General features: G+C 41.9%; 1 protein-coding gene across 1 annotated transcript in view; it reads left to right on the plus strand.

Moving 5' to 3' along the window:
* Positions 1–27,909, plus strand: part of SLC12A4 (solute carrier family 12 member 4) — a 77,498-nt gene that overhangs the window by 22,084 nt on the left and 27,505 nt on the right. Inside the window, exons 2-8 of the mRNA XM_077831069.1 lie at positions 6,762–6,856; positions 9,479–9,610; positions 17,871–18,017; positions 21,405–21,459; positions 24,144–24,274; positions 24,843–25,084; positions 27,689–27,903. Of these exons, the coding sequence (XP_077687195.1) occupies positions 6,762–6,856; positions 9,479–9,610; positions 17,871–18,017; positions 21,405–21,459; positions 24,144–24,274; positions 24,843–25,084; positions 27,689–27,903 (1,017 nt within the window). The remainder of the gene's footprint in view (positions 1–6,761; positions 6,857–9,478; positions 9,611–17,870; positions 18,018–21,404; positions 21,460–24,143; positions 24,275–24,842; positions 25,085–27,688; positions 27,904–27,909) is intronic.

The raw sequence follows: 27,909 nt of genomic DNA on the forward strand, positions 1-27,909 counted from the left end.
GAGAGCCTGACAATGTCGGTTCCTTTTGATGGGAATTGGGTGAGTGCCTGGGTCAGCTGGTCATGTCCAAATCATAGGACTTTTTAGGGACTTACACAGGCCGAAATTGGCAAACCTCTGCACAGAGCCTTCCATAACAAACTGTTATCACCTAATAAATCTACCTAAGACTGAACACTTGCTCATACCCTTAGCAAAAAAAAAAAAAAAAAAGTACCATGTGGTGATGCCTGTCCTAATGCTAAGATATATTTCATGCTTCAGAATGTCAGCTGATCACATGTGGGGCTGAGAAAGGAATTTCTCCTAACTCCTTTCCTATCCCACATGTACAGAGGACTTTTTTTGTTTTTTTGTTTAATGTATTAGGTATTTCCCATTAACAGAGGCAAGGTAGTGGACTAATGCTCTATTCCGGTATGGCAAATACTGTGAAAATTACTTTGCATTGTACATTAGAAAATTACGCTACAAATGTGTTTGATTCTTGTTTCATAAAGGAAATGGGGTCAGTTTACATGGTCTTACTCAGGGCATTGGAAGCAAGCAAAAACCAGATAAAATGAGATCATTTTGGTGTTGTGGTTTAGAACACATCTAAAATGTGCAGATTGCTCAGGAAGAGTTGTTATGCTGAAAGTGATTTTGGTCCACTGATGTATCTAATAGAGCAATTCAGTACTCCCAGTGAGAGTATAACAAATACATCAAACTGCCTCTCTGCAGCAGCCAAATCTAACTATTGATGGAGGTTAAAATAGGATGTCCTTGCAATGATCTTGACTGTAAACCTCTAAGCTTTTGGTTACTATTGGGGAAGTCTGCAGTATTTGAGAAGGGACAGAAGTGGGACCAAAAGTGTGGCTAACCATTGGACGAGTGGAAGAATACAGTTCAGAGGCCCATTTATAATTTACACGATCAGTAATTCATGACTTCTGCATGCTCTTTCAAGCGGATGGAGCAAATGCTGTATACAAGAAGAAGAAAGTGATCCAGATGTGGTTTTGCTTTACCCTTATAATTTTGCGGAAGGCGGGCATCACGTGCTATTTCTGGCTGATTGTACTAGTTATTTCTGAAGATGTCGGAAGTGTAGCCACCCCTAAATGCTAATACTGCAATGAAACATAAATTTTCAGCCCATTGATGATACACTAATCATGTGAGCGAGGTCCAGGGAGAAGTGGGGGAATGGTTTTTCCACTTTTGTTTGGAGAAACCCTGGTTGGGGTAAGAGTGTTGGAAAAGTGATGAGAGGCCCGAAGGCCTGAAGAGGGCAAAAGAGTTTGTCACTTGTTGGGTTCATACTTAATCTAATTTACATAAAAGCAAAAGGATCAATCACATGACTTTTATAGAGAAAAAGTGCACAGGCATTTCTACAGAAAGCATTAGAAATATTCCCAGAGATATTAAAAATGAACCCATATCCCATTCAGCAGATATTTCTGACAGTAGCATGTTGCAGCTACAAGAGAAACACAAAATCTAACTGTTTGTTGCAGAAGAGGGTTTCCTGAGGCTTCAAGCAGCAAAGGTACAGTTTAAGAAATGACCTACTAGCTCATTTTTAAAACTTCCAATCTACCAGAGCAACCCTAGAAGATAAATAATCAAGACAATTTAAGTACTGCATGAGACAAAGCTATAATAACTGTCTGAGAGAAAAATAGCCTCTTACAGCGTGGTCCAAAATTTTGAGGAACTAGGTGGGGCAGTATTTTTATTACAATTATCATTCACCACTGCAGACTGTCTGAAAACTGGCTTAAATAACAAGTGCAGTGAGTGGGTGGTTCTTTGAGTTTAGTCTCCAGTAGACACTTTCCTCTGTTTAAAAAGTCAAGAAACATCTCATGTCAGCTTGACACTCTGTTGCCAAACCGAGTGTTCTTATGGAATCTTGGGATATTTTGTCTTCTCATAAAGCTAAGCTCCTGGAGAGGTGTGATTATGTGAGAATCTTTCACATTTTTAAAAAATGAACATTTCTAGTCCTCTAGGTGGTGGTAGAAATCTTGTAAATGTAGATCCTTGGAAGCTCAAAACCCAGAGGCAAATAAAACTGATTTTGAAGCCAGAGATTTTAAACAATCTCATACCATTTTTACAGGCATGATCCATAAGTTTTGAATGGTTGGGGTTTGCAATAATGTAGTCCGCTCAGGAGAGCCTAGTGAAAGGAGTCCAGAAGCTGTTACTGATTAAGATTTCAGTACATTGGCAGAACCATAAAAAGGAACATGCACAGCTCCTGGGCTTGCTTCAAAATCACTATAATTAAACTAGCCCATTTAAAAGATGATTTGGGGAACTTGTAATGCTAACAAATTACAGAAAACCTACCTGGCATTACCATCTCCATTTAGGAGAACTCTAAGATGACTTATTCAGCCATTCTGACTTAAATTATTACATTCTCCCTGCTCCCTTCAGGTGGTGATTTACTTGTGGTTTTGATTATGTACATCTTAGAAATTAGGAGGCCCTGTTAAATGGGCTAGCTCCATTGACTATGCCAAGTTCTCGGGTTCTGAGAACCCTGAGGTCTCGAAACACAAGTTCCAATTTAATGAACTTCTGACAACTAATAGTTAAAGTACAGCTTTGAATTTACGCCTCTGGAGAACAGGCTATACTTCAGTTACGTCAGAACTAAATTATTTTACCTCCAGAAATCTGGGGGCTTCAGAGACCCTAGCCCTTTACCGTTTTTATCCAAAGCCTGTTTAAACTCATGCAGGCTCCATAGTCATCACAGTCTGAATCTTTTGCACTTTGGGTGGCAGCAAGCAGGGTGCTGCTCCTTCATGGATACCTACCAGTTAAAATGTTGCCATTCAAACCATTCTAAACAGAGAATACTTGCTTTGTTTTTAAAACACTTCAAATGATCGAGCCCTGTAGCCAAGTAACCATGTAAAACCACTGTGGTGTGGGGCCCTAAGTAAATAGTTCAATATAGAGGGATGGGAATCTAGTTTTGTAGCCTGCATTCTCCACCCCAGAATGAACTGCAACCTTTCAATGAAAAAAGAAAAGTTACTACCAGCAGGAGAAACTCACCTTACACCTCACACCCTGGTGACAGTCTGTACGGTAACACCCATTGTTTCATGCTCTCTGTGCGTATAAATCTCCCCACTGTATTTTCCACTGCATGCATCCGATGAAGTGAGCTGTAGCTCAGGAAAGCTTATGGTTAGTCTCTAAGGTGCCACAAGTCCTCCTGTTCTTTTTGCGGATACAGACTAACACGGCTGCTCCTCTGGAACCCACCTTTTCAGAAATGCTAGTTAATGATCTCTGCAGGACTTGGGATATAATGGTAATAGATGTGTTGTTAATGTAGGGTCTCTTTACTTGAAGAGTTCCAAAAAGTCTTATGTACTATGTGTGGATTGTAGACAGCTCTGGTAGTACTGCGTCTTAAAGTTGCTCAACACTTCTCATAAATCCCTGTGTTCAGTTGTTTATATCTCTGCCAAATTTCAACAATTTGGGCTGAAATTTTCCAGGCTGAGTGACTGCCTCAGTTGGGATTTTTCTGAAAGTTTCAGACAAAACAGTTGAGCTGTTTGTGAGAATGAGGCTAGTGACAAAATGTTGTGCCCACATTAAAAAGTTCAGATGACATTTTCTTTGAAAAGCCTCTAGTGCCCCCAAAGCTTTAGAGCAGGGATTTGAACTTGTTGGGTGTGTGTGTGTGTGTGACTTTTGTGCCATGAATGTGTCTTGTGCTAGCTCCTTGAAAATCTGCCCAATTTTTTTTTAAACCTTTAGAAAATCTTTTTTTTTTTTTTACACATGCTCAGATTTTACACCTGCACTTCTTAGATTTTTAGCAGCCGCATTCCCTGAAGATTCCGTCTGCATTGGGCATACCTTGAGCTAAACAGGACGTTCCCTGCAATTGAGCTGTTGCAGGCTCTGCTGGATCTGGGAACCTGAACTGACAGCAGAGAGGCTTTCTCCTGTGTTCTCAACCTGAATGTAAAGGAGACAAGTTAGATCGAAGGTGGGTGGGAGTAGATTGGAATGGAAACTGTGGCTGGAGGATGGTAGGTTAGGAGAGGGAATATTGGATGGGGAGTGGAGATGCGGGGAGACTGACTGAGAACCAGTGAGGTGGGAGGGAAGACAGCTCTGACTAGAAGTTGGGGTAGAAAGGGAGAACTGGGACTAGCTGGGTAAAGAGTGGGTTAAGGAGCTGAGGATGACGGGAGATTAGGACTGGGAGCCAGTGTGGACATGTTTATGTTTCAACTGAAGGCCAGAGTTGTGGGGAGAGATGGATAGTATGAGGAGTTGGGAGTGATGGTGGTGAAATTAGAAATAGCTGGGCAAGGGGACTGTGATAAGAAGCCACAGTACGGAAGAGATGGGACTGGGACAGGCACAGGTTGGAGGGCTCAAGGCAGAAGGTGGTCATGGAGGTGTGGAATGGGCAGAAGAATTTGTGTCTACTAGAGCAACACTCCCCTCCAGATCCTGGAATGGAACTCAAGATTCCTGCGAGCAAATCTGTGAAACCAGCTGGCAAAGTTTATCAACTTTTAGTGCTGGTCCACATAGAGAATGGCAACATACTACTGCTACCAGTAACTCCATTAGTTCAAGTGGCAGAGGTCTGTGTGCTGGATCTGAAGGTTCAAGTCTTCCTGATGATATGTGTCTGTTGATGTGATGGCACCTGTTGAAGTCTAAACTTAATTCCAGCAGAAAAGGGCCACCCAATCCGTTGTTTTTGGTGGATAAAACAAACTGCTTTGCCTATATCTGAATATCTTTTTGCTAGTTGTTTAGCTTTTACTAACCAAAACAAGTGGACACACAATGTGTCTCTACTTTCCAGCAAACCAGCTGTGCTTTTTTCCAAACTCTTCCCCTGATGAGAATGGTGCTGAAATAACAAGATATGAACAGATTCTTTTCACTATAACAATTATCCAACTAAACATGTTGAATGTTCAAATACACTTGAAAGCATGTGATGCTGCACACAGATAGGAGCCTTCTATTTAGCTTGCCAACTACTTATCCAATTGGGTGTAATTTTGTGAGACACGTCCAGGTTTCATAATATCAAAACAGATACCTTCACTTATGTAGTGCTAATTCAACAGAGGCTAACCCAGTTGATTTAAATTGGTTTAACTATAGTTGAATTAGTTGTAAGATCTAATTTTGAAGAAATGTTTTCAACTTCTCAATCTTCTGCTTTTTCTTACAAATTCAACATACAATTCCGTCTTTTAACTTGTAGGGATATGTTCCTGTTAAGATGGTCTTTGATATTCTTTCACTTTCTTTGGTAATTTAGTTTTTTGAAATTAGTGACTACAATATCTTTTAGGTTATATTTGTTTTCTTTTTGGGACATGAACCTGTAAACACCTGTGCCTTGTGTATTGGACCTGGGAAACGCAGGGAATGCAATTCAGAGTGCTAAAGAAAAGATGTGAATTTAAGAAATGCTGGTCATCTACAGCTCCAATGGTAGTTGCAGATGCTGAGAATTTCTGAAAACCTGAACCATTGCTCAGTTGTGCAGAATATCACATCATTTTATGCTGCACTGCACTTAAGAAGTTTTAATACTGAAACTATTTTAAAACTTTCTTTAGGTCCTCTGTGCTATGCTAAATTTTCTTTCACATTGTACTGTATATAAAATCTATGAATTATTTGTTTGTACATTATCCAAATGTGCTAGATGCTAGTTTAGACTCTTAAGAAGAGTCTTTATCCCCCAAAGCTTGTAATTTTATATGAACAAAAACAACATGATGGGGAAGGGTTTAGTGCAGTGATGGGCAACCTGTGGCCCATCAGGGTAATCCACTAGCGGGCCGCGAGACAATTTGTTTACCTTGACCGTCTGCAGGCATGGCTGCCCGCAGCTCCTAGTGGTCGCGGTTCGCTGTTCCCAGCCAATGAGAGCTGTGGGAAGTGGCGGCCAGCATGTTCCTGCGGCCTGAGCCACTTCCCGCAGCTCCCATTGGCCAGGAACAGCGAACTGCGGCCACTGGGAGCTGCAGGTGGCCGTGCCTGTGGACAGTCAATGTAAACAAACTGTCCCACGGCCTGCTAGTGGATTACCCTGATGGGCCACAGGTTGCTCACCACTGGTTTAGTGCAACTGAGAAAGTGCATATTTACTTACAGAATTTAGAGTTTGCAATAAAATAGAAGGAAAATACTCTTTAGTTGACGTGGTATTATCTTAACTAGCCTGCAACAATTCTTACTAAATATTTTTTGAATCAGGCCGATTAGATCTATCTGATTTTGTTTACTTATTGCTTAAACAGAAAATTGTGTTACAAATCAGCAATAATCTCTAACTGTGAGTGATCTCAGGAACTGTCTTTTCTGATTAATCATAATACTCTACTAAAAAACGTAAAAAGGAAACTGTCAAGGTTATTAGGCCCAAGACATCATCTTGGCAGTAGTCCTACCTGTAAACTTCCCCTTGAGGCAGTTTTGTGTTACTCCTTGTCTTTTAAAAAAAAGATTACTTTCAGCTCTGAAAGCAATATCAATGATGGTTTCAGTTTCTCTGTGTCATAGTAAATCAAACAACTAACACAGTTATGCCATTTTAAAATTATATGCTGAACAAAAACTGGGATTTTAAAAATTGAATAGAACAGCTGTTGTATAGAGCAATCTTCCTTGGGGAGTTGAGATGCTCCTCAGATTTTACCTCCATTCCAAACTTACCAAAAACTACTTCTTTATTCTCTCTGCAGGTCATGGCAACCATAAAGAAAACAGTCCTTTTCTCAACAGTTCTGAAGCTGGCAAGGGAAGCGATTATTATGATCGAAACTTGGCCTTGTTTGAGGTAAACTTTAATTTTGCTTTCCAGACCACTGGGCATGAGCATCCTTGACCTTGAGTTATGGAGAATAGGAGATGAGGTCTTTCTCTCTCTTCTGTGGAGGGAGGGGATGGAGACTTCCAAAGCTACAACTGGCAGGTAGATGCCTAATTCCCATCTAAAGTCAAGCAGTCAGACACCTACATGCCATTCGTACCTTTTAAAAATCTTTTTAAAGTGTTGAGTGGCCTTTGGTAGGTCAGGCCCATTAACATACACTTATAATGCCACTGTCCCAGGCAGTGTCTGTGGGCGGTTGTTCGGCCGGTGATGTGTGGAGTAGAGAGCAGCTGGCATCCCAGGTACCATGCACTCACGTGTAACTGTCTCTATCTCAGCCTCTCAGCTGTCAGGATCTAGTGCCAGAAGGCTGAAGATTGGGAACATGGGTTCCAGAGATTGGGAACAAGGAATGACAGGAGCTACTGATTAGGGAAGGGTGGGAAAAAATAGCATGTTTGGGCTCTGATGCCCAGGAGGCTCTAAAGAGCCCAGAAGATCAGGTTCAATACAGCAGCACCACACTGACCCAGTCTACCAGCATCTGCCATTATTCGCTTTTGCCAGCTAGCTGGATGCTGGCTTCTCCGATGCCCAACTCCTTTTCTTGGCAGTGTATGATAGTGTGCCTCTTCACCCTTTAGCAAGTTTGACATGCTGAGAGTATGTTCTGAGGTTCACGCAGAATGGAGGAGGAGTAACTTCATACCAGTACCACTTTTTTGTCTGCAGATTAGTTGCTCTGGCTTGGTTTTTTTTTGTTTTTGTTTTTGTTTTGCATGGCTGGGTTAGCAGGGCATTGATTTACATGGGGAAAGCCATATTTTTGTAATGGAAAGCTCTATAAATGAAGGCCAAAATTAAGTGCCAAAAGTTGGTTATTTAGGAGTCCTAATTTTCAGTGGTCCTGAGCACCTCCAGTTCCTATCAACTCCAATTATAAGTGTGGCTGTTCAGTGCCTCTGAATCAGGCTACACAGGTGGCTAACTTTAGGTAGTCATCTTTGAGTGTGTGTGTGTGTATTTTGTTTAAAGAAATAATTCCAGGGCCCTAATATAATTGTAAGAACCCATTAATCTTCCCATTTACTTCCAGTTTTCTCCTGTCACTGCATGTTGTTTGTGCCACTCCCATAGAATCCAAAGAAGTAAGAACCCTCGACTTTTTCTTGAAGGGAGAATTCTCAGCCCTCCATCCAGATGCTTCAGTTCATGAGAAAGCATGTTCCAAGCTTTCTTAAGCACTCGCTTTCCCAACAGGCCATTTAGATTAGCTGCTGCTGAGCAGCTGCTCCATCAGGTCACAAAAGCTCCATTTTAGCACACCCTGTTTCCACAGTGACAACCCATCATGTAGAGGCTTGTGCTAAGGAAGTCTAGTGCCAGTAAGATAGAACCAGTCACAATGCCCGCCTCCAATTCCTGCCACTCTCGCTCTGAGCAGAACCTTCACTGAGACTTCATGCTAGTTCATGGACAGATAACAGATGTTTGCTTCTCTCAAAGGCATGTCTTCCAGGAAAGATATCATAATCTGTCTGAGGCTGGAGTTTTGCTTTTGAGCAGAATCAGGTGTGTTGTGGATGGCTGTGTTAGAACGAAGGGACTTTGTATATTTGCAGGGCCTGTGGGTCTATGTGGCTGGTAAATTATGATTGCTGAGATTGGTGTTGGTGAGAATGTTGGCTTCCCTGGTGACTTCCCTAATTTTTAGTTATTGCAGTAGTAGGGTAGGCGCTTGAGAAAATTTAAACCTGACAGGCATGCTCTGCGTGTGGGGCAGGCACAAGGGGAGGCGCAGAACAGAAAGTTCAGAACAACAGAACTATTTTAAGGATCTTTAGGAGATAATGCAGGAAAGAATACAGAGCGAAGGCAGAGAAGAGAAGCTGTAAGAGTAATCAGAGCACTCTCTAAACACTTTGCAAAAGATCCCAGCTGGTATAAAAATGACTCACTCCTGCCATACTGCCCCAGAAGACAGGATGAAGCTGCAATACGGGAATGTGCCTGCTTGCCGCTCCTCGAGCGCATTGGTGCAAAGTACCAACACACGGGCTTTCCCCACCCTCAAAGACAAGCACAGGGTAAGAGGGATCCTGCTGGATGTGGGGAATTTAGGGAGAGGGGATCGCGAGACCTTCATACAGTCAAACAAAACATACAGATTTTGGGAGGCTTATCTAACCTCAAACCTCTCGGAGGCCCTGGATTAGGATATTGATATTAAATCTACCAGAATGTGCCCATAACACTGCAATAGCTGGGACTCTGGGTACCAGATCTCTGGTTTATTTGAAGAATTGTCCCTGAAAATGTTTTTTTAATGTTAACCCAAGATATGCATATTAGCCAACTGTAAATCATTCACTTTCCTGCAATCATGGAGTTCAGAGCTCTTTTTTTCTAAGACAGCTTTCAAAACCCAAACGTCCTCTAGCCAGATCAGACAAAATTAATATTTCATTTATTCTACTGCAGCCTCTTTCAGTGAGTTTATCACCAGCTCCAGCCCTGCCAAGAAGGTATATGATCCACCCCTTCTTTCTGACTGCTTTGGCTTACATAAGTTGTTTTCCTCCACAGGAGGAACTGGATATACGACCAAAGGTATCTTCTCTACTTGGTAAGTTGGTCAACTACACAAATCTCACTCAGGGAGCCAAAGAACATGAGGAGGCAGAAAGTGCTGAAGGTTCAAAGAGGAAAGTATCAAAAGTAAGTAGAACTTCTCTCAATGGCCAGCTTGTAACTGAGATTGCTTGTGTGTGCAGTTGGAGAGTTCTGAAATTCCTTGTGCTTCGTCACCATTTCTGAATACGGATCTAATCCTCTTCCCCCCACCCCTGCCATGGAAGCCATGACATGACATTGCTTCATTGGCAGCAGGACTGGGCCCCAAATGAACACAGTGAGTTGCTTGTAATTTCTTGTTTCTAGACTGAAGCTGTTTTCCTCAGAAAATCAGAGGTGAAGTAATGCTTAAGCAATCTAGCCACTCCAGTGCACTTGGATAGTCTTAGTATGTATTATTCTCAGGAAGTTTGATTAAGTAGGTCACAATGTCACAAAAATCATGCATTTAAGTCTTACAACTTGTTTCTGCCACCCTTATTCACCTTAAATAGAAACATAGTCTGTGAGTTGTCACACTGATTTCAAAACCATTTTTAGAGGCAGAAGTGTGTGTGTTTAGGCTTCCTGTTTGAGCCCCATTTCTAATAACACTCTAGCAGGTGAGATTTAGTGGCCTGTTCTGAGGGTGCTGTGCACCAGCAGCTCCCTTTATTTTTTGTAGGGGCTGCAGTTGTCCAGTGTCTCTGAAAATGAAGCCATATGCCTCAACAGGGTACTAAAAATCAACACATTAAGGCTAAACTTCCTATTTAAAGGTCTTGCTGCTTTGCTTGCTGGTTTTCAAGCAAAGGTTCAGCAAAAGGTTTTCAAGTAAACTGCTGTGAAACTTGAACAGTGCAGATTTATTGTCATCCTGTGTTGCCATATATACAGAAGTCTTGACCCACTGAAACAAGACAGAGGCAAAAAGAAAAGGAGTACTTGTGGCACCTTAGAGACTAAGCTTATGCTCAAATAAATTGGTTAGTCTCTAAGGTGCCACAAGTACTCCTTTTCTTTTTGCGAATACAGACTAACACGGCTGTTACTCTGAAAGACAGAGGCAGTAACACTGAAGATTGCCAATTCATTTTCAAAGGGAATGCACATTAATCCATGCCAAAAGTCTGATTCCAGCACCCTCACTCCATATGTAGTCCCTTCTGATTTCAACAGAGTCACCAAACCCAACAGGTGTTAAAAACATTAGTTTACTCTAACCTGGGACCACAAGTATTAAAATGTCTCAATGTTGTTGTTATTATGGTATCGCTAAAGGACAGAGTTAGGTTATTTCGGTGTCTGTGCATTTTAATACCTTAACATATATGGATTCCCTTTTAGGCATAACCTTAACTAATATATATATAAGTTAAGGTTATGCCTAAAAGGGAATATATATCAGTTTGTTTGTCTGGGCATAATACTAAAATCAAGCATGAGCTGTTGTCTTTTCCTGTGAATTTATGGGATTGCCTAATTTCAACTGATTATTCAGTCTGTTCTTCCTAAAAAATTGGGAGAAATTACTCTAATAAAGAATGTAGGGAAATAGGGTAGGGTAAATCCTTAACTTTTTGTAATGACACCTTTTTTGGCCATTGTTAGTGTTATTTAAAGATGGTTTATGATTAAATGACACCTCACACTGGTATTCTACACTGGCCATCTGGAAGCCAGCCATTTCTTTTCCCTTTGGAAAAGACTTCAGAGAATTTGGTAGCTGGTTCCAGCCTCAATGGGGAAGAGATTAGGCAATGATAGGAAGCCGAGAAGCCGTATTATTAGTCCCTAGCAGAGTAATTCATGGTGGTGTCAAATATTCTGTATTTAGATACTGCATATATAGTGTAACCCACTTAGGCTTGGTCTACACTACCACTTTATGTCAGTATAACTACGTCACTTGGGGTGTGGAAAATCCCCTGAAGGATGTAGTTATACTGACCTAACCGCTGGTGTAGACAGCGCTATGTGACGGGAGGGCTTCTCCCGTTGATGTAGCTACCGCCTCTTAGTGAGGTGTAGTACCTATGCTGATGGGAGAAGGTCTCCTGTCCACACAGGTAGTGACTTTGCTAAGTGCTCCAGTGGCGCAGTTGCAGTGCAGTAAGTGTAGACAAGCCCTTAAAGTGAACTTGTGTATAGTGAAACTCCATCTGGGCGATAACAATAAGGGTATGGCTACACTGGAAACTTCAAAGCGCTCCCGCGGCAGCGCTTCAAAGTGCGAGTGTGCGAGCGCCGGGAGGGAAACTCTCCTAGTGCTCCTGGTAATCCACCTCCACGAGGGGATTAGCTCCCAGCGCTCGGAGCCTGTCTACACTAGCGCTTTAAAGTGCTCTGACTTGCTGAGCTCGGGGTGATTTTTCGTAAGTGTAGCCAAGCCCTAAGTCTCAGTTGTCCCATTTTAAGCTATACTGTTGTGGTTTGTGGTTCTGCCATGGTAGAATTTGACATGGTTAAAGCACATTTTGTTCTCATTGTATGGGTAGGAGTGAACTTTTTGAAAACAAACAAACGAAAAAAACCACTGTTCCTGCATTAGCCTCTGGCGCATCTGTTTTCACAGTGTTAAATTTTTGTATTGTAGTCTCTGGGTAACTCAAATCTTTTGAAAACATTACCCTGAACTAGTGTTTCAGTACACTGTGTATGCAGTTAGTGAATTTCTGCCTAGAGTGTCTGTCTTTTGTGAAGGACACTACAGTAAAGGTCCCACTGTGTGTAATCTAAATTAATTGTAGTTGGCATGGGGGGAGGAATTCAAATAACATTAAAGCTGTGAGGATGTCAGATGTCATTTGGAATTTAAAACTAGGGAGTTGAATACAGACATGAAATTCTAATTCAAGTCACCAAAAAGGAATGTAAAATCATGGGCAGAGACAATGGAGGTCCCCTGCATTGAGGGAGCCTCCAGAAACTGTGGAAATGGGATTTTCCTACAGGCTTCCGGTTTTTATTTTAAAAAGTTTCTAGTTCTCCTTTTGAAGTGTAAATACTGACACAAGGAAACAGTAGCACCGAGGCATGAAATCCCCACTTATCTTGATTGGGAGTTAAACTTTGACACTCTGCTATTAAATATTAGCATTGTTAACTGATTTGTTGCTGGATGATACACCAGATACATCCAGCAAATGTACTTACCTAGTACGGCTGAAAGTAAGTTGCATGTGCTGACATGTCAGTCATTTGAATTATGCAATGTTGTTGCAGCTATGTTAGTCCCAGGATATTAGAGAGAGAACTTATTTGTCCAATAAAAGATATTATCTCACCCACCCTGTCTCTTCAGTCATTTGAATTGACATTCCATAGGGAAATGCTGGAACAGGAATATGAGTTTTCTTTTGGTTTGGACTTTGTGAATCTCTGTTGCCCAGCTCCTTAAAATCTCAATATGTGTTGTTAGATGCATGTTGCAGGTGTGAATTTTTAATGGTCTGGCTTTTCCACCTCCTCATCTAATATGCCTAAATTGATCATTGGATGTGCCATGCCAAGCTGCATGAATAATGTAGTCTTTTCTATAAATAAAAATTATATCTCCACAAACTGCCAACAGAGGACAAATCTCTCAGTGAATTCTGCTTCCTGCTATGCTTGTCGGTATCAACCGGTTTAACCAGAGCCATATTAGCACAGGCAGACTCTCCCTTCCAAAATCACTGCCACTTAAAATCAAGGTTTCAGAGTAACAGCCGTGTTAGTCTGTATTCGCAAAAAGAAAAGGAGTCCTTGTGGCACCTTAGAGACTAAGCAATTTATTTGAGCATGAGCTTTCGTAAGCTACAGCTCACTTCATCAGATGTGAAATCAAAAGATGTAAAATCAAAAAACCCACTTGTATGCAAATGCAAAGTATTAAAGACCCGTGAATGGCAGACATGGAAAGATAATCGTATGCTTAAGCTGCTAGATCATGTGGTGCTTTTGGCTTTGAAGACAATTTTGCGTCCTGCTGGTCTTACTGAAATTACAAGATTGAAGGAGACCTGAAAATTTTTCACAAACACTTGCAGTGTGGAAAATACATTATATGGAATTTCTGTCCAGAAAAAAGAAAAGAAAATCCCCTATAGAAAACCTGCTCAGTTGTGAAAGTGTCAAGAACAGACAAACTTAAATGGAGTATGGCTCACTGTAACTATTTCACCTTGCTTCAGTATTGCCATAAGTTTTTAGTATTCAGTGTTACGTTGTTTTGTATCTCCTCGCTTTGTGGGCTTGTCTACACTTACATTTTGTCGCGCTCTAACTTGCTGGCTCGGGGGTGTGAAAAAATCACCCTCCTGAGCACAGCAAGTCTGAGCGCTTTAAAGCGCTAGTGTAGACAGGCTCCGAGCTCTGGGAGCTGGCCTCCCAGCGCTCGGAGCTAATCCCCTCATGGCAGTGCTTTGAAGTTTCCAGTGTAGACATACCCTGTGTTAAGATACATTATCAATTACCCTCTCTCTGTTTAAGAGGGCAGCAGGGGTTTTGTTTTGCTTTTTAGGTTAGTATGAATACTGTCTGTAGTAAAGTACTGACACAGTTATGACACAGTTATGGTGCTTCAAACACCAGGTTAGACAAACATCTGTCAGGGATGGTCTGGATAATACTTAGTCCTGCCGTGAGTGCAGGGGACTGGATTAGAAGACCCCTCGAGATCCCTTCCAGACCGATGATTCATGAATAATAAAACTCCTACTTCCCATATTGGAGATCAAATGAACTACTTCAGCTTCTACATTGTAACTGGGCAGTTCAGCTTTATGCAAATGTCTGTTATGGCTTTTGGGGCTGCTCTGTGGCATCATCAGTTACTTACATTGCGTGGCTGGTAATGGCAGTTGTCAATTTCTTTGGGCCCTGCAGCCAGTTGTTTGGAAAACCAATCAGGCTAGCACAAGGGGAGTGGTGTCCTTTAACTAAAATCAATAACTTGCGTCAGTTACGTGTTTGAAGCTGATTAAAGTGGATACCACACATGTGGAAGCATGGGCTGCTTGGCTGAAAACAGATAATTTTCATAGAAGATATGAGGGGTTTTTTTACCATTTGCCGATTGTCAGTATATCTGCTTGAAATATCTTATTAGCTCCGTGCAATCTTTAGAGTAGTATTTCAATTTTCCCTTTTGGTACTGACAAGTCTGTTTTTGGTATAATATTGCCCTTGCTATTTCTGATTGCCTTCTATTGACTAGTTTCATATAACCGTTTACAATAGTGGCATCTGCTGATATAAGAGGATGTAGAAAAGGGCTCAGTCACTGCAAATCACTGATAGAAATGTTTTGCTGGTACAAGCTGTTCTCCTGCTTCATATCTTTGTTTGCGGCATTTTTATTTGGGTACAGAAACCAACAACCCAGTGACGACTTATGTCTGAGGTGCACTTAGTAATGCTGTGATTTGGTCATCTCTTAAGCTGTACTGCTTTGCCATTTTCAAAGTATACAATAAATGCACAATGTTTTCCCTTTACGACTGAGATTGTAACTTGGCGTAGCAGAGGCTGCAGAGGGAGGGGGAAGAGGAACCAGAGCAAGAGAGTTGAGATGCCAATCAGAGAAGAGGAGGTGGAAGCAGGAAATTGCCAGTCAGGGGGAAAGGGGTGGCCCAAGCTACTGTAAAGCACACAAACAATGCGGGGTGAAGGTGTTGGGACCAGGGAGAAGTGCAGTACTGAGCCTCAATTTGATTGTGTTAGTGCTCTGAATGAATGGGGAGGGGGAGATAGTCAAGTAAACCAAAGGCAATTTTACTCACTGTTCTGTCATTGTGAAGTTTAATTTTCTAGCCAAAGGAGAGTAGACTGTGTTGCAGCTTTGAGCTCTGCAAATTTAATGGCAGCTGCTACAAGTTATCTTTTTTTATAGTATTGCAACCCCAAGCGTTGAAAAATTGTGACCCAGGCACTCCAGAACATGAGATTTTCTAAAATGATAATTTTTCGGTCGTTATTTGCTGGGCTACAAGAAAAACACCTCAAAGGCTGGGAGTTGACAACGCTGTTAGGGGTGATTTGGACTGAAAGCTTCAATATGGACTGAAAGCTTCAATATGCTCTGTTAAAACCTTGCAGTTGTAAACTTAGCTCCTGCTGCCACAGCCAGGCAGTCTAGTTTGCAAATCAATCCTTGAGTTATACACTACATTTCAAACATGTTCAAATGCAAATTATATGCACACAGATTTGGTTGAAGTTTTAAAAACCTTGAACAATATCAAGCACCTCATACCATCCTGTTTTCTGGAGGGGAAAAAGGAGTGAGTATTTAAAACAAAAGCCAGAATTAGCAGCGGAAATGATGCAGGCCTTGGGGCAAGTAAACAAAAGTAGTATGCTAGGGAATTAGTACAGTGAAAATTCACGGAAAGTTAGATCTCTTGGTTTCATGTCAAAGACTAAATGTTTTGTGTAATTTACATACAGCATGACAACCTTTCTGGACATTCTAATTAGATGCTTTCTAAGACATTTCTCTTGTTAGTGAGCGTAAGACCTTTAAAATAAAGTATCTGAATAGACATACATTTTTTTATCCAGATTGTCAGACTGAGTGGGGATACTAAAATGTGAGTGTAATGTACCAGATTGTGCTTCAGAGCATACAAGGGCAGTTAATTTCAAATCAGAGACATTAGTATGATATCTGGAAGTCTTTGGATCTTTGCACATTCAGTCCAATGAATAGAGACCACCTTACATAGCACCCTCCTAGATTTAATATCTACACAATTTAAGATAAAACAGTAAAGGAAGGAAGCATCTAAGAATATTCTCATAATTTTTTTTCCGAGAGCCTTGTAACAAATAATTTGAACAGCTCTTCCAATGAGTGTTCAGCTTTTTTGAAATTTGAATTAGGGCACTTCTAATTAGGATGTCTGTGCACAAGCACAGCTTCCATTAGCATCATGGAACAATGATCTCTTGCTTCTTCATACACACTAAGAAAAAGCCAAAACATATTTTCATAGTGGGCCACATTGATTCCGTTAGTGTTGTAGTACAATAACTATTTGCTACACAAATGATAGCTTTTTTGTCTGATGGACCTGGGTGCAGCAAAGTAACAGTTATTGACTGCATCATTAATCAGCCACATTCTGGCAGCCTAATAGAACAGAACAAGTAGCTACCCCTTCCCACTCCCTCCCACCCCCTGCTCCAAACAGTCCACACAAATTGCAATGGCTAAAAAATTACTTGGGTTGGCTTGAGTTACAGAAGGAGCTCAAAATAAATATCACAAAATCCAGTCTAAGACTCTTTAGACTTGGTCTCTCCCCGTCCTGCCTCCCAAATGTCTCCTTGAGAATTGCTCAGCCCACGCTCTAAGGCCTGGTCTTCGCTAGAAGAGTGGAGCTACCTCACATTAGCAACGTGATGCAAAATCCTATTGAAAACAAGGCAGTTGGTAGTTTCAGTGTTTGGGGAGGGGTGCGGGCAGCGTGCAGAGCTGCCTAGCCGCACCTCTGCCTAGGAGCAGCAGAGACATGTTGCCGCTTGCAGGGAGCTGCCTGAGGTGAGCAGCGCCCGGATCCGGCACCTTGAAACCCCCCCTGTGCCCCAGTTCCCTGCCCCAAGCCCTCTCCTACAGCCAAACTCCCTCCCAGAGCCCACGCCCCGCACTCGTTCCTGCACTCTGAATCCCTCATGGCCATTCCTCCGCCTAGGAGCAGTAGGGACATGTCACCATTTTTGGGGAGTCACGCGGAGCCAGGTAGGGAGCCTACCGGCCCCGAGCCAACCGGACTATAAACTGGACTTTCAATGAAGATCAGAAATGGCGGTTTATAGAGCTTTCCGGTTGGTAAAGTGCTGGATAACAGCTTTTACTGTACAAAGAGAAATTTAAAGATATGGAAAATGTATGGCACATTTCTCAAAGCTGTTTCCAAATCTTTTGGTAGTTGTAACTGGAAACACACTGAACTTGTTGGGATAAACCTGTTCTTTACTTAGATTGTAAGTTTCTTGGACAGGGGCTGGGTTCTTGTTCTGTGTTGTGGACAGCATCTAACGCAACAGACTCCAGCACCTTGCTCGTAGGTACTACCTCAGTACTAATAATAAATAATATAAATATGTTCAGTTGGTAACTGCTGGAGAGGCGGGGCTGAAATGAAGAGTTAGCATTCTGGTCCAAATTTTTTTGCCAGTCAACCAATGGTTTTGGTTTAAACCATTTTCTTGAGGTTTTTTGGAAGCACAGCACTGTAACATTTGTGTATCTTTTTATTATAATCTGCCACAACATGATGTCATTTAAATAGCTGAAATCTATTTTCCTCCTCTGTGTTCTAAACCCTTATTTTGAGTTACTCAGCGAATAAAAGTTGATGTATGTGTTTATTTTCAGTCACCCAGCATGGGCACCCTGATGGGAGTGTACCTTCCATGTATGCAGAATATCTTTGGGGTTATTCTCTTCCTTCGCTTGACATGGATGGTAGGAACAGCAGGAGTTCTACAGTCCTTCCTGATAGTCTTAATCTGCTGCTGTTGTGTGAGTACATGATCAAATTAAGACACTTCTCATACCACGTGTGCACCTCCTGCAAAGCTTTTACTATGCCCATCTAAGGGGGTTTACTATACATGTGTGTAGGATTAAGACCAGGACTACACCAGAAACATTTTTCAGCAAAGCAATGTCAATTAGGAGTGTGATTTTTTTTGGGTGGGTGTGGGAGGGGATGGTAAACATTACTATAATGGTAAAAGTCCTAATGTAGATGCAGTTTTAATGGTGAACAAGTGTTTTTGCCAGTGTAGCTTAGGCTATGTCTACACTAGACTTCTGCTGGTATAGCTCTGTTGGTCAGGATGCGAAGAGGTCTGTGGCTGGCAGAATCTCCAGCTGTATCAGTGAGTCGGTGCTTTACAGATATGTTTATTTTGCTTGTGGGGGTGGGGGACTTACAAAGTGCAGCTTTGCTGGTATACCTGTGTCCACAGTAGGAACTCTTTGCCAGTATAGCATATTGGCACTCCTATGATGGTAAAGCACTTCAGATGCAGCCTTATTTCACTCAGGGAAATGGTGTAGCCTCAATCAGCAAAAGTACTTTTTTGCTGGTATAAGCTGCGACTAAACTAGGAGGTTTGCTGGGATAGCTATGCCAGCAAACCTGTTCTTGTGTAGGCCAGGCCTAAGTTCGTTGGGTAGTGAAGAGTGGTGAAGGAAGCCCTGCCATGATCTATGGGAGAATCTACCCTGCAGTGCTAATATAAATTGTTCAGATTGCATGTGCAGTCTAAGCAGTTACGCAGCCATGCTCTTGCAGGAGGGGTTTGGAAATTCAGATCCCGCAATACTGTCCAAGTAAATGTGACAGTAAATGTGTGAAGTCTTACAGAGCTCTTCTCCTTGGCTGTTGTTCAGCTCTTTGGCACATCTGTTACGCTGTACGTGCAAGCCACGCTCATCTCCCACATGAAAGGCTGAAGAGTTGTGAAATCATTGAGTTTTCTGCATTGAGAAAATGACCTTTGGAGGGTGTGACATACCAGGGTACAATACACACTAATGAGCAGCTGTGTTCTGCAACCCTAGCCTGCAAACTTCGGTGCCTTACAATGCTTTGGTTGAAACAGTTCCCACCTGGGCTACTCACAAACAGCCGTTCAGCATGCAAGCCACACCCTGTGTGTCTGTGTGTAACTGCAGCTGGACAGCTACATTTGGGTTACACGCCAGCTCTCACCAGCCTGGGTTATACTTCAGGGTGACCCCAACACACCCCCAGTCTTAGATTTTTCCCCCCCAGAATTGTATGTCCTGTACTTCCCAGCCCTGTTCTGGACAGTACAAATTATATAGTGTGTGCTATTTCTTTAATAGAAATAATATGCACACAACTTGCCACCCCAAATGGAGTTTCCCAGACACTTAAATTTAAACACACCGGATTAGGTAAAACAACAAAAGAGCCACAAAGAGAGAGATTTAAAGAACAAGTAATGGGGCATAAAAGTCAGAAATGGTTATAAGAAAATAAAGTTAAAATGCTACTAGTGCCTAACTTGACAAATTATATTAGAGTCAAGCAAAGTTTCTCACCATATGCTTTCAGCTCTCTTATTGACCAAATCCCCTAGGCCAGGACCGCTTCTCCCAGAATCCAGTGAATGCTTTCTTTGTTGCTTCAGGGTGTATGTGTGTGTGCACGCACATGCACGCGCACGCTTGTACTTTGGGGTGTTTGTCCCTCCTTTTTATAGTTTCAGTCCCCCTCTTGAAAAACATTTCCAGCTGTGTACTAGGAGACAAAAAGTCTGTAGGAAAGGAGTTCCCTGCTGCTTTTCCCTCACTTATTTGAGCTTCCTTTGTTTCCCTTCCTGCTTGATGACTCTATTTACTGCTTAAATGCAAATTAATCAGAGCATACATTCGTTTGTTTAAGATACACCTGTTTGCCAACCTCAGTTTGGTCCATCTGGTAATAACACCATACAATAGAATCTTATAACTTCAGTGTTGCCACACATATTTTATCAGAACAATACTGATCAACACATTGAGTTTTCAAATGATAACTTACAAGGCATACTTTGTACAAAGATTATTACAGTAGATACTCCTGGGGGAATTCTGCGCCACTGTGCATGCGCAGAATTCATGTCGCCCGCAGATTTGTTTGCTTCCCTGCAGAAAAATGACTTTTTGACAGGGATGCAAAGGGAAGCTGCAAAAGCAGTTGCACACCACTCCCTAGCTGCACAGGTACATCATTTCAGGCACCCAGAGCAGCCAGCGGAGAGGTAAATCACTGCAGGGCTGGGGACACCCCAGCCAGTGGCTCCTACTCTGCGCCGGGATCAGCTGCTAGTCCTGGCTGGGCTGGAGGAAGGGGAGGATGAGATTTCCTCTTCCTCTGCAAAGAGTGGCCCCAGAAACCTCCCCCAGCTCCAGGAAGCTCAGCATCCTCCCCTGCTTCCAGCCCCCATCACTCCTTAGCTGTGGGGGGAGGGGTCACTGTACGGGGAGCTGCTCCCCCATCCGTCCAACCCCCGTGCATCTGGACCTCCCATACCCAGACACCCCCACGAAGCCTCACCCCATATACCCGGAACCCCCCAGCCCTCCATACCAAACCCCACCCCACTGAACCTCAACCCCTGCATCTGGAGCCCCCCTGCCTCCGGACCCACACCACTGCACCCAGACCACCCCCCACTGACCTCCCTGCACTCAAACCTCCACCCTGACGAGCCTCATCCCACTGTACCACCCTGAGCCCCCATATCAAGACCCCCATGCCACTGATCCCCAAATAGCTGCACCCAGATCCCCACCTCACCAAGTCCCATTCTCCCAGCACCCAGACCTCCCTGCTGAGACCCCCACACCCAGACCCCTCCCCTGAGCCCCAACATCCTTCACCTGGAAGCCCCTGCAGAGTCCCATTGCCCTTGCACCTGGAATCTTCCTGCAACAAACCTCTGTGCATCTAGATCCCCCCCACATAGACCCCCTACTGAGCTGCCTGCACCCAGATTGTCCCATACAGAATCCTCTCACCCCACACCTGGATCCCTCCACACAGAGCCCGTGTGCCAGATGATCTCCCACCTTCATAGAACCAGTGGCCTGTGCCGCCCATGCCATGCTGGAGTCTCTGAATTTATTAATTAAGAAATAAAACTTGCAGAATTTTAAAATGCACGCAGAATATTTAATTTTTTGGTGCAGAATGCCCTCAGGAGTAAGTAGTGTAAATGGTGTGAATACAGGGGTACGTTCTGTCTCTGTGGGGTAGAACAGAATGCTGTAAATTCATACTTAAGCATGACAACTTTTTCTGTTTTGCTTATTTTACTGTACAGGGAAAGAATTGTATTTTTGAGACTGTTACTTATGTAAATATATCCATTGTCTTGTTCTCCACAGACTATGCTGACAGCCATATCAATGAGTGCAATAGCAACAAATGGTGTTGTTCCAGGTAATTGTAATTAGCAAATTCCTCACTTCAGTCAGAATAGCGTATCTGTAATCCATTTTGACTCACATTTCCTCTCTGTAAGTACAACTGTAAACATGTGCAAATCTGTATGCTAACTAGAAGATTGTGGTTTAATAAATGTAGATTTTTTGTTGCTTTCCGTTGAAATTAGATGAGAAGGCAGACTAATATCCTGACATGTCAAGTGAAGAACTGTATGGTACCTTCTCCAGAATTGCCAACCCCAAGTGTTAAAATATCATGAGCCAGGTGCCTCCCCGAACCCATCAGATTGGCTTAAAAATCATGAGATTTTTTTTTTTTTAAAAGTACCTGTTTTTTTTCTTTCTTACCGAAAAGGTATGGGTGGGTCACATTTTCAAACTTTGATCTGCTACCATAAGGGCTAATAACTATTTTAAACAAAAGCTGAGATTCTCCCCATATCACATGTCTCCCAGATTCAGGTTTTTGAGTAACACAGTGACTTGCTAAAATCATGAGTTGGCAACACAGCTTCTCACCTATTTGAGAAACATGTCCTGTACTAACCACGAGGAGTACTTGTGTACTCCAGAGCACTTCAACCTCCCTGGACACACAATAACAGACCTAAAAGTGGCAATTCTTCAACGAAAAAACTTCAAAAACAACAAGAAACTGCAGAAATGGAATTAATTTGCAAACTGGACACCATCAAATTAGGCCTGAATAAAGACTGGGAGTGGATGGGTCACTACAAGAACTAAAAACTGATTTCCCCATGCTAATTTTCCCCCTACTGTTACTCACACCTTCTTGTTAACTGTTTGAAATGGGCCTGATTACCAAAACAAAAGTGATTTTTCCTCTTGCTGATAATAGCCCACTTTAATTGAATTGTCTTGTTAGAACTGGTAGAACAACTCCCATCTTTTCATGTACTACGTATATATATCTTCCTACTATATTTTCCACTCCATGCATCTGATGAAGTTGGTCTTGGCCCACGAAAATTTATGCCCAAATAAATTTGTTAGTCTCTTAGGTGCCACAAGTGCTCCTCGTTGTTTTAGCTGATACAGACTAACATGGCTACAACTCTGAAACATGTTCTGTACTGACATATCCATCATTGCTATGGTCTCACTGCTATTTTTCTAAGGTTTTTTTGCTTCAGATCCCATCAAGTTGAACTTCACAGCAGATTGAGGGACGATTATTATTTAATGAGGAAGAAAAGTAGTTTAGTGTATACAAAAGGTGAAATCCAGGAATTTAAAATGTAGCTCACTCTTCAGAATGGTGATACTAGCTAACCTTTCATTGGACACTAAACAAGATTTGCACTACGTGTAACTTAGCTCATCTGTGTTGTAGCCCTTTGTTAGGGTTCCTTCCTCACTCTGAACTCTAGGGTACAGATGTGGGGACCTGCATGAAAACCTCCTAAGCTTACTTTTACCAGCTTAGGTTAAAACTTCCCCAAGGTACAGATTAATTTTACCCTTTGCCCTTGGATTTCCACTGCCACCACCAAACTTTATCTGGGTTCCTGAAAAAACGGAGTTTGGACACGTCTTTCCCCCCAAAATCCTCCCAACCCTTGCACCCCACTTCCTGGGGAAGGTTTGGTAAAAATCCTCACCAATTTGCATAGGTGACCACAGACCCAAACCCTTGGATCTTAGAACAATGAAAAAGCATTCAGTTTCCTTACAAGAAGACTTTTAATAGAAGTAAAAAGAAAAGAATCACCTCTGTAAAATCAGGATGGTGAATACCTTACAGGGTAATTAGATTCAAAACATAGAGAATCCCTCTAGGCAAAACCTTAAGTTACAAAAAAAGACACACAGACAGGAATATTCATTCTATTCAGCACAGCTATTTTCTCAGCCATTTAAAGAAATCATAATCTAACACATACCTAGCTAGATTACTTACTAAATTCTAAGACTCCATTCCTGTTCTGTCTCTGGCAAAAGCATCAGACAGACAGACACAGACCCTTTGTTTTTCTCCCTCCTCCCAGCTTTTGAAAGTATCTTGTCTCCTCATTGGTCATTTTGGTCAGGTGCCAGCGAGGTTACCTTTAGCTTCTTAACCCTTTACAGGTGAGAGGATTTTTCCACTGGCCAGGAGGGATTTTGAAGGGGTTTACCCTTCCCTTTATATTTATGATACCCTTCATTTACCCAGTTTGTCTGTCCATATGACTGTTTCTCTTATCTGAAGAGGGTGAAAATATTATTTGTTTTTGAGTCTAACAAATTTGAAAAGAATGGGAAATTGCAAAATAGAATAAGATTAAATACCATAAGTACGCTCAGGATTTCGGTCACTGCAAATTACTCGCACCCACCTGTGCAGTTGTCCCCAACTGTAAAAGATTTAAAACTTTAATCTCTTGAAGCGTTAGTTGACAGAAACTATTAAATACATTTCTGAGGAGGAAACCTGGACTGAGCCAAGATACAAGACTTGATTTAATATCCTGTATTTCTGCTGAATGCTGCCTAGGCAAATGAGAGCTATCTTTGTGTAGTTTGCTATTGTGTAAACAAAGTTATTTCTGGTAAAGATCTGAAAAAAGCTAGATATGCAATTTATTACTTTGTATGAGTGTTCTGGATTTTTTAAAATGTGAAGTTTGTGATATAAAAATATTCTGGAAAATACCACCTCCCTTTCCTGTCTTGTAGCTGGTGGCTCCTATTTCATGATCTCAAGGTCCTTAGGTCCAGAGTTTGGTGGAGCTGTGGGACTGTGCTTTTACTTGGGAACAACGTTTGCAGGAGCTATGTACATACTTGGTGCCATTGAGATTTTATTGGTGAGTAGTAATGCTTACGTGGCAATTCACATGTAGATACTACTGCAGAATTCCTGCCTCATAGGGATAGAGTTATTCTCATTTTGAAGGGGCATAGAGGACGATGGCTTACATTTTCAAAAGTGATTATTGGGTGCCACTTTTATTCTTTTCTAGGGACCTGACTTTCAGAAAGTGCAGTGTCCATCCTCTGGAAGCCAGGGCCCTTGAAGGTGTCTCATTTTGGGTATCAAAAAACAGAGACTCCCCAAAATCACTATTCACTTTTGAAAATGTAGGTTGAAGTGTGACTCATTCCAAGCCACCCAGTGAGTCAGTGACATAGCTAAGGTTAGTTAATTGTATTATGGAAGTAAAACTACAAAACTGCCCATATCGATTGACTATTCTACAAAGTGAAGAATCCTAGCTCAATGTATTTTGCAAATAGAGAATTGATTTACATGGAAATAAATTTTCGGGGTATGTAATGCTTATTTAAAATTGAAACATGCAATAAGTGGAAGTATATTTGAAACTCTTGTTGTCTTACTGCAGCCTTTAGTTAACTTTTTGTTTTCTATTTCAGACATACATTGCACCGCAAGCAGCAATTTTTCATTCCACTGGTGCCCATGATACATCAAGTGCTACGCTGAACAACATGAGAGTTTATGGAACCATATTCCTCACCTTTATGGCTGTGGTAGTTTTTGTAGGAGTGAAATATGTTAACAAATTTGCTTCTCTCTTCTTGGCCTGTGTAATAATATCCATATTGTCCATTTATGCTGGAGCTATCAAGTCCATCTTCGATCCCCCTGCATTTCCGTAAGTAATCTTGCTGGCTGGGTATGTCAACCTGCAAGTCAGAAATATCTTTGGTTGTCATTTGGAAGCCCTGATTCAATGGAAGTTATACTAAAGTTACCCAGCAAATATGGCAGCACTTATGTGCTATAAAAATTATTTACTTTAGGAATGATAAATTTTATGTTGCAGTGAGCATAGTTCGATAAACCCATGAAACAAAGCTCCTTAGCCTAAAATAAACACACCGTTAACCTACCATCTTCAGCCAGTTCCACTAGGATAGTGTCTTCTGCACAGGTAGAGGAAGATGGATGGATGTTGACACTTTTTAACCTGTTCCCCCACATACAGAAACAGAGAAGCAGATACTCAAGATACAACATAAACTTTCCTCACATGGCATCAGTTCATTTTATGTTGCAAAGTTGCTTTAGTTCTGAGCCAGAGTACAGTTGACTTAGTCTTTTTTGTTGTAAGTTCAATGCAGGCTTACACTGTACCAGGGAATGCACAGCACCGGCAATGGTAGCAGGGGATTATGCCGTGCAGTTAGGGTAGCTTAATCAGACAAATTTTTCACTTGACAAAAGTAGTGTCATGCTAAATGAGTAGCCACAACCTTCTATTGGCCCCCACTTTGCATGTAGAGCCCAGTCTGCACCATTGCAGTGAAGAGTGGGAGTTTTACCATTGACTTCAAAGGAAGTGGATAAAAAACAAAAAACAAACTCACATACAAATGATCAGGAATAAATTAAAAATACAGTGTTTCTCTCTCCCTGCGGCTTTCTCTTATTTAGCGAATGCTTCCCTCTGCTTGTCTACTCATGCTGGCACTTATGTGGGGCTGGAAAGGATCTTGAGTCAAGAGGCAGGACCATCCCCTGACAGATTTTTTCCAATCTATTATTAAATACCTTCAGTTAGGGGATACCACAATCTTCTTTAGAAGCCTCTTCCAGAACTAAACTATCTTTATAGTTAGAAAATTTCTCCTGACATTTACCTAAATCTTCCTTGTTGGAAACTATTACTTTTTGTCCTACTGTCAATGGACATGGAGAATAATTAATGAAAGTCCTCTTTATAACAGCCCATATCATATTTGAAGACTGTTATCAGGTATCCCCCCAAGCCTTCTTTTCCCGAGATTAAACATGGCCATTTTAAAAATCCTTGTCTAATAGATCATGCTTTCTAAACCTTTTATCATTTTTGTTGCTCTTCTCTGGACTCTCTCCAATTTGTTCACATCTTTCCTAAAGTATGGCACCCAAAACTGGACACGGTACCTCAGCTGAAATTTCACCGGTGCCAAGTAGAGTGGGACAGTTACCTTCGCGTCTTACATATGACACTCCTGTTAATATGCCCCAGAATTATATTAGCCTTTTTAGAAACTGTATTGGATTGTTGGTCATATTAAATTTGTGATCCACCAGTCCTTTTCAGCAGTACTATTGCCTAGCCAGTTATTCCCCCTTTTGTACTCGTGTATTTGATTTTTCTTTGCTAGGTATAGTACTTCACACTTCTCTTTATTGAATTTCAACTTGTTGATTTCAGACCAATTCTCCAATTTGTTAAGGTCATTCTGAATTCTAGTCCTGTCCTCCAAAGTGCTTGCAACCCTTTCTAGCTTGGTGTCATCTGCAAATTTTATAAGCATACTTTCCACTCTGTTGTTCTAGTAATTAATGAATATATTGAATAGTACTTGATCCAGGACGAACCCCTGTGGGACCCTATTGTATACACACTCCCCATTTTTCCCCCCTGCCAGTTTGACAGTGAACCATTGGTAACTACTCTAAGTACGGTCTTTCAGTCACTCATGCATAAAAGTAGAGCAAAAATGTTGGCTAATATCTTTTTTATCATGGATTACAGCCACAATGAAACTTCCTGAATTTCTCTTCTCTCCACTCCCAACAAACCAGCTGGAGAAACGTAGCAGTGACCTGATATTCACACTGGTGATCTAGGCTTGGTCAGACTGTACCTCATATGGCCCCATTAGTTTAGTATCTGAGCACTTCACAGTCTTTCATGTATTTATCCTTTGAGCACCCCAGTGACATAGGGAAGTGCTATTGTCCCCATTTTATAGAGAACTGAGGGGGAGAGAGAGAGAGACTAAGAGACTTGCCCAAGGGCACAAAGGAAGTCTGTGGCAGAGGAGGAAATTGACCCCCTGGTCTCACAAATCCAAGGCTTGTGCCTTATAATCCTTTCCCTCCATCTGTTCTGCATCCCCCTCATGGGGGAAGGGGCAGTAGGTGGCACATACCTTTCAGATGCTGCTGATCTTCAGAACTGCCAGCCCTACTTGTAGGCAAATATCCCGAGCTGCAGCCTGGAAGTGGGACACTGAGGGGCAATGGAGAGAGAAATAAATATATTTTCATTTTGAATATTAAAACAAAACAACATCAACATATACACTCCTGGTTCTGCTGCCCAGGAGAGTCTCAAATCTGGAACATGTTGTTGGGGAGGAGAACCACTTTAAAATCGCAGTGTATGGAAAGGAAAAAGCTACACTTTCCAAGTAACATCTGATGTGAGTAACCATCTTTGCTTAGTATGTGGTTCTAAATGACTCTCTCATTCCCCTTCCAGGATTTGCATGCTCGGCAACAGGACCCTGACGAGAGATCATTTTGATGTTTGTGCCAAAACAACAATTGTGGGCAATATGACTGTGGCCACCAAGCTCTGGGAACTCTTCTGCCATAGTTCTAACTTAACAACTGGTAATTGTGATGAATATTTTCTGCTCAACAACGTTACGGAGATAGCAGGTATTCCTGGAGCTGCAAGTGGCATTTTAAAAGGTATGA

This window comes from Eretmochelys imbricata, chromosome 12 (assembly GCF_965152235.1).
Source record: "Eretmochelys imbricata isolate rEreImb1 chromosome 12, rEreImb1.hap1, whole genome shotgun sequence".
Classification (NCBI taxonomy): domain Eukaryota; kingdom Metazoa; phylum Chordata; order Testudines; family Cheloniidae; genus Eretmochelys; species Eretmochelys imbricata.